Raw genomic sequence first — 8,144 nt, forward strand, 5'->3', positions numbered from 1 at the left:
ATTTCCTCTTTTACGAACAAGTTCTTCAGTTTGGGTTGGCTGTAGGGGTGGGAAAACCGAATCGAAACATCAAAAATCGTGATTTTTTTTTATTCACAAATTTAAAATAGATTTTTTTGTTAAAAAAATAAAAATAAAAATAAAAATAATAAAAATGATAAAAATAAAAATAAAAATAATCCATCATAGAATTTTTGTCATTTTTATTATTTTCATTGATCTTTTAACTTGTCTTCTTGGACATTATAGCAGCAGAATGATGGTCTGGCTTCTGTGTTGTTTACTTCTAATTGAAATCAAGAAAAACGACGAGCAAAAACAATTTTTATACATTTTTGTGGTTTTAAATCTACAAAAATCAGTAATATTAAAGAATTGTGAGAATCGCAATTTAAATTGAATCAGCACCCAAAAAAATCGGAATCAAATCGAGACGAAAGCGTATTGTCACAGCCCTAGCTGGCTAGTCAACTTTTTGTGAACTATCCTGCTCTGAAACGCGTCTGCTACAGTCTTTCTCCACGTATGTTTATATATTGCAGTGTGTATGCCATAAAGCGCACCTTGACATAAAATATTGCAGTAAAACACCTTATCGTGACGTAAACGATAGAGCCTCATATGGAACAATAGACATTTTTTATCGTCCAAAGGATATAAATCATCATATCGCCAGCCCTACCACCAATGAGAAACTGCTGCTTAGCAGAAGTTTACTGGGCTATGAGAAGACTGGATGGTATCAAAATAGAAAAGTAAATTTTATTAAAACAAAGAAATAAAACCTAAATTCTCAAACATTTAAGACACTTTTTCAAATGTACAGAAGGTAACAACTTTCTCCTAAATGATCAGATTCTGAAAATGAGACCTTTTACCACTTCATGGAAAATATTTGCCCTTTCTGAATTTGATCAACTCAAACAGAGGCAACAAAATGCTGTAAAAGTCCAATTTCCACCCATCAAAAACAACTGGAGGAGCAATTAACAACAACTTATATAGTTTAGCAACAGCTCAGTAATATGAATGGGAATAAAATAGGGGCCTTTCAGGGAGGCAGAAATAAAATAAATGTAAAAACTGTTGGGCAATTTGAGAAAAATGTTCCTCAACATAAAGTAGCAATGACTTCAGAAGATCCCACCATCTACAGTGTATGATATCAGCAAATGGTCACAACAATACAGCTTCACAGGAGAGTCTGGTTGCTGAACTGGCCTGCCAGCAGTCTACACCAGCAGTGGCCAACTCCAATCCTGCAAGTGTTGGGAGCGTCCCTGCTGCAACACACCTGACACACATCAGACTTTCTTAGCAGACTGGTGAAGAGCTTACATTAACCTCTGGAGAAGGGAAACTCTGAACATTGTGGCTCATGAGGACCAGAGTCCCCCACCCCTGGTCTCCACCTTTCATCAACAGGAAGTATTTGGAGCAGAGATACTACACAACGCTAAACATCACTCTAGTCAGGCTTCTGAGGTGTGCTGCTGCCATCAAATTGAAAATAAGCTAAAAATATCCCAAGAAATGGTAAAAATCTCAGTTCAACATCTGATATGATGTTCTATTGGAAATAAAATATGGATTTTCTAGGCATGCATATCATTGCATCTTGTTTGCATTCATACATTAACTACAGACTCTCCCGACCTCTTGGCTTGTATATTTAGGCTCTTGTGCAGCTAACATGGGGACGAAAATCCACCCGAACCAACTGGTTCTTACCTTGTCTCTGTCTTCCACCAGATCACTCAGCAGGTCGTCCACATCCAGGATTCCTCCTTCAGCGTACTCCAAGTGCTGAATCTTTATTGTAATCTCCCCGTGCTGAAGGCGCAAACAAAAGAGAACAAATCATGAATTCACTCTGGAACAACACAACACAGATTCAGTTAATTACATGCTTTTTAAAAATAAGTAAATGAAAGATTCATAAAAGACACACTCCAGAACTTTTACCATTTTCCCAATGAGAAGCACCCTATCAACGGCTAATTCAGCATCCATGTTGGATCCTACCCAACCTGTTAGCTCTTTCCAACCAGCAAAAGACGATCTTACAATCACTCTTGTTTTGTTTCTTTCTCTCTATTAATCTTTGCTGAGTCAGCGATGGTGCACATTTAAAACAGCCACTGTGTTTATATCCATTTTCTAGCGTGTGAAGTAAAACCCTGCTGCAGCATAGTGGATTAAAGTTGTATAGTGCAGTTTGTCAGAACGCTGCTAGGCAGCAGCAGCTTCAGAAACACACAACAGATGTCACTGTGTCATCAAACACATCCCGAACACAGAGTTTTAGGTCAGAAATGTACAGAATGAGTCTAAGTTAATGAGAAAATCTACAGCAGGGGTGTCCAAAGTTGGTCTTGGACGGCCGCTGTTCTGCAGGTTTTCCATGTATCCCTGCTCCAACACACCTAAATTCTGTAAAATGAAAGCAACAGCCAATGAAGTTCTGCACAATGACTGATTCATGTTAGTCAGGTGTTTTGAAGCAGGGATACATGGAAAACCTGCAGGACTGTGGCCCTCAAAGACTGAAGCTGGAAACCCCTGGCAGGTTTCCAGAATAACTAAAGATGTAAAGAAGTTGAATGAATTCTGAGTATTTTGGTCAAAGAAAGCAACAGACTTGTTTCGATACAAAACGACCCACCAGCTTCTCCTCAACTTCTGCACAAAGACCCATTCAGTCCAGTCAGGCGTGTTGGAGCAGGGAGACAGAAACCCAACTGGTCTACAGCTTTCCAGCACCAGAGTTTGGTATCCCTGGTCTAGAGCTGTAGGAACTGTGGGAAATTTTCTGATTTCAAACACAGAAAAAGCCCTGAGTAATTTGTAAATCACAGAATTATCTAATTAAAAAATAATATCTGGCGTTCCATGCTCCAACGTGAAAGTTTTTAAAAACCCAAATTTATTCAATAAATCAAGGCTTTCTTTACAATTATATGGCGACTCTGAAATTACTTTGGGACTCATTTGGGGTTCAGGACCACCCATTTGGGGAAAAACTGGTCTAGACCAAGGAGGCAAGCGTGTCCTGCAGATAAGAGCTATACAAGCCCTAAATATATCTCAAGGAATTCCTTATTACCTCCACCAAGGAGGTTTTGTTTTTACCCGTTTGTCTGTTTGTGTTCAAGATAACTTAAAAAGTTATAGACGGATTTTCATGAAATTTTCAGGAGTTCTTGGAAATGTGAAAAGGAAGAACTGATTTAATTTAGGTGATGATCTGGATCACCGTTTGGAGGATTCTTTAACATTGTGCTTGGCGGACGTTTGCGCTCTCCGAGTGCTTTTCCAGTTTCTTTATACATCACCAGTTGGAGCATCAATACACTAAAAGATGTGTAAACAAACAAAAAATGGAAACTAAAACTTTTTCTCGTTAGCACAACTCCAAAAGAGAGATGTGGAGCAGTACAACCTTTTCAAAACGCAGCAGCTGAAAGAAAAAGTAGCTTAATTTGAGGCAGATAATCTCTCCAGAAGCTGTAATGCTAATGTCCACCCTGCTAAGGAGGGCTGAGGCTCATCAAAAACCTTTTTTTAAATTTACTTTTGTTACTTCCTGCTGGAAATCAAGATTATCTATGTTTACAAAGTTCAGTTCATGCAGAGGCAGAGGGGAGGGCAAGGACGTGCCTTTTTCAGCTTTTCCTCTACCATGCGGAGTGGTGGGCACATTCCTGTCCAGTTTTACCGTCCCCATCAAGAGGTCAGGGTGAGCACACCCCACCCAACAGGAACTGCATACAACTCTGTGCCCCATTCACTGACAAAGACAACAAGCACTTCTCACAAGGCCACAATCTGAAATCTGCTCGCTGTTTACACTGCAGAATAAACAGAAGTATGTGAACAATGCCATCTTCCCATTTTTCTGACCCAGAGTGTACACACACACAGCTTACTGTTGTGTTGTTTGGTGGATCTTTAGGATGCAGCCGATGGTAAAAGTGTGTAAATTACAAACAGAAGCCTTCTGGATGAGCCAGATTTGGTCTTTTGGGGTAAATACTTGCGATTTGATTCATAATATTTCTATGAGAAGCAAGTTGTTGGTGGAAAAATACATCACTGACTAGCTTTATTGTTCAAAACAATTACAATAAGACATTTCTAGCTAAATTACTGGCTGTGGGTATACATCTTGGAAGCCTGAATGACTTTGGCTCAGACTCAATGTGTTGCTTCTGCTCCACCACAAGCCCAGTCATGAATGGTCTTGTTCTTGCTCGGCTGCATCCAAATGTAAACCACGGGACATGAAAAAGAGGGTGTATGCTTTTCACCGCGGGCCAAGTCCATTCTCTCATAACAAATGGCTAAGAGAGGCAGGGATTTCAATCACAGGAATAAAGCCAGAGCTGCCCTTTCTTCAAGGAGTTACAATAATGCCAGAGCCAGAACTCAGAGAGAATAAGCGGCGTGCCCAGCTACAGCTAAAACACAAAAACCCTGCAGTATTTCCACAATGTGACAACACAGAGCGCCATGCAAACAAGCATGCAGTGCAATGATCCAGGTCTCAGAGCAGCCAGTGCCTGTAAGGTGTTACCAAACAAATGAAGGACAAGGGAAATGAAGGAAGAAAGCGAGGTTTTCTATTCATGGTTGATAAAGTTATGCTAAAAGATTTGGAAGAACTGCACCTATTTTCAAAAGAAGATAAGATTTCAGACATTGAATAAGTTACTATGAGAAAATTTTTCAATAAAATTAGATCTTTCAACTGCAAAGAATCAATCAAGCAACACAAATGCAACACTTCATAGAATGAGGATGAAAATGTGACTCCTGCTGGTTATGATGGGTTTCTCCATCACGAACACTGCAGCAGAACGGCTACTCTCCACTGGCTGGCACATGCTGTTCACAACCAGATAATTCACTGTCCTAATTACACCTCTACTTTCCTCTTTTCCTCTATAATTAATATTCATAACAAAGTTATTACTGGAGGATATGGATAACTTATAAATGATTACAAAATAACTTATTTTTGCTACAAACATTTTTATTTGCTCATGAACTGTTCATGACTTAAATGTCTTAGCATTCCCCAGACACTTCATTAAAGATGGATTAAAGGTGAAATTAGAAGTTAAAAGTAACTCTATTGAAATTTCTGACTTAAAATATGCATTTATGACTTGTTTCGATGGCACAGTGACATTCATTAGGAACATTCCCAAAGCTGTTGTAGCATCACAGAATTTTGCTTTACAGAACTGTGTCACATGCTAGCAACTGGATATCAATATATTGGTTGTTTCCAACATTCATCATGGCCGATTCATCAAAGAAACACTAGAGGACTTAATCATAGGAAGGGAGGAACAGAAAAAGTTGTACTGAAAGAAATAAGCCGAGAGTCAAAACTGGATTGACTTACTGGCTGGAAAGGGCTCAGAGAAGAGACCGGATGCAACATGAAATAGTCATTTAGGGAACCTAACGGAGAAAATCTGCAGAAGTTTGGTACTATGGCTTAACTTTTTAAACTTTTTTTATTTGTTGTGTACTTTCAAAGTAATAAAATCTTCAGCCATTTGAATACATCTTCTAGTCCAGATACAATTTACACATCATTCATGAAACTAATTATGAATTTACTGAAACCATAAATCTAAAAAAAAAAAAATAAAAAAAAAAACCTCCACCAACCCTAAAAAACTTCTTCCAAGGGTTACTAAAAGAGAAGTAAATCCAGGTTGCAGAAAGTAAAAACAGCAGAGCACATATTTTTGCAAAGATGCAACAATGGATTTACACCTTGCAGGAAAAACCAGTCCAACCAGCCTGCCTCCCTGCATTCCTGTTTCTCACACTTTTATGTGCATACAAGGTGGGAAAAACTTCATCTGGTTCTTTTGGGGACGACATCACACAAACATGCGCACACACACTAATAAAACTAAAAGCATTAACGTGGTTTTCAGTGAGTTTAACTTCACCAAATCACTGGATTAAAGGTATAAGTTAGCATCAACTCTGCAGCAGGTATGCATGAGGTGCTGGTAAAACCCACTTCTCTCTGTTTATCAATAAATGCATAAAACTTCAGAGGGAAAAAATAATCTGACAGATAAAAAGGAAGTCCTTCTGAAGTCCCTCATTGTCAGTACTTCCTTTTTCTCTTACCATAAAATAAGTTGAGTCAAAAGCAGAGAATTAGCGTGACAGTTAAAGGAGTAAATTCCTTGCAAATTACACCGCTAAGTCCCCCATCATTTAAAATGATATCTCTCCTTCTCTGCTTCCTTCTCCACACACACACACACACACACACTCTGGTGAGCAAACACGACACTACTTGAGAGCGGTGAAAGCGCCGGGGCGATTAGAGGAGCTAAATTCAGAGAGGCCGTGGCGTTGGGGGTGCTATTTCACACTGTGATCCTCAGAAGAATGTGTCATTATGAAGGTGGATGAGCATAGCGCAGCTTTAACTGTGACTAGAAAAAAAAATGTCTTTAATGAACATGTCGATGAGGAGCTGTCTCCAAGTCGGATCCAATGGTGCGCGTAAAAGAAAAAGGGAGATGAAATGTGTGAAGACCTGGCTCTTTGATGGAATACCATTTGCATAAATCCAAATAGGAAGCTAAATGAATCCCCAAAACAACGGATATTTATCTTTAAAGTGAACGTATGCAAAGTAGAGCTCGCTGATATGAGGAAGAGTAGCCACAATGTAGTGTTTTTTGGCTAAAAAAAACACAACTACAGGAATTCACGAACATGTCTGATGAGTCTAAAAAAGCAAATTAACAAACATGGAACAGAAATTATTACATAAAACTTGACAAATGCATTTTACACACTATAGCAGAGCTCTGACGCAGATACCAGCCCACAGTGGACGAGTGCTCTCCCTCTTACATGCATGAGAAGGAGGGCAAAGTGCTTTCAGTTTGTTTAGTGAACCGTCAGTACAGGGGCTGTAATCTGAACTGAACCTGCACAGACAGACCATGAGATGGGGACTGACAGCTACAGTACTTGACTGTTTCCTCTGAGAACTGGCAACACACTAAGTCTTCATGGTGGCCTCCCAGGCTAAAGAGACAATCCTGATCCACAAAAGGAGAGGTCAACCAGCTGGTTATAAGGGGTCCTCACTCCTGCCACTGGGAGCCAATGATGCCACATTGCTGGTTTCAGTCAATTATAAGGTTAAAATATCTGCATGTTTTTACAACAAAAATATAAACAAAAACAGAGAAAAAATGACAAAATGTCCAAAATGACATAACCAAAGTAAACAATAACCAAAGTAAACAAAGTCTGTCTTCACAACTACAAGGGGTGTGTGTATTATGATGGTCTCAAAAGAAAATTAAGAAATGTGAGATTACTACAGAAGTGAATCAGAATCAAAATACATTTACTGCATAAAATTGATTTGGTATAACATTTAAACTGTAGTTACAGTAAAAGTCACCTCTGAATCATAATGAAGTACCATGATGCACCATGGTGCCACAATAAAGTAGCTGGATTTATTGAGCAATTAATAAAGAATATGGTAATAAATCACTATTCAAAAGTATTAGTGGAAAAAAAGTAAACCTTTGGAAGTTTTACAGATGTTTTCATCAAAATATGTCCAGTCAGAACTATCTAAATGTGCTATTTGACCTCTCACAGCTACCAGGCAGACATGGGAGCTTCTAACTAAAAAACAACGCCTGCAATCACTGACAGAAAAAAATTAGAGTAGGTCAGTAGATATCTGCTCTCTCTGAGTCCGTCTAGTATTTCACCTATGAAAATATCTCTGCTTTCCATTGGCTGATTTTTATGATGCACATATATACATATATACATATATATACATATATACACATATACACATATACACATATATATATATACATATATATATACACACATATATACACATATATATATACATATACACACATATATATATACATATACACATATACATATATATATATACATATACACATATACATATATATATATACATATACACATATACATATATATATACATATACACATATATACACATATACACATATATAAACATATACACACATATACACACATATACACATATATATACATATACACATATATACACATATATATACA

The 8,144-nt window shown here is 38.0% G+C and overlaps 1 protein-coding gene across 1 annotated transcript in view; it reads right to left on the reverse strand.

Annotated features, from left to right (window-relative positions):
* The window catches only part of pard3ba (par-3 family cell polarity regulator beta a), a gene marked incomplete at both ends in the record, with an annotated part of 221,277 nt that overhangs the window by 207,782 nt on the left and 5,351 nt on the right, over nt 1-8,144 (reverse strand). The window contains one exon of the mRNA XM_079264124.1: nt 1,732-1,833. Coding sequence (XP_079120250.1) covers nt 1,732-1,833 — 102 coding nt within the window. The remainder of the gene's footprint in view (nt 1-1,731; nt 1,834-8,144) is intronic.

This window comes from Telmatherina bonti, assembly GCF_933228915.1.
Source record: "Telmatherina bonti genome assembly, chromosome: 24".
Taxonomy (NCBI): Eukaryota; Metazoa; Chordata; class Actinopteri; order Atheriniformes; family Telmatherinidae; genus Telmatherina; species Telmatherina bonti.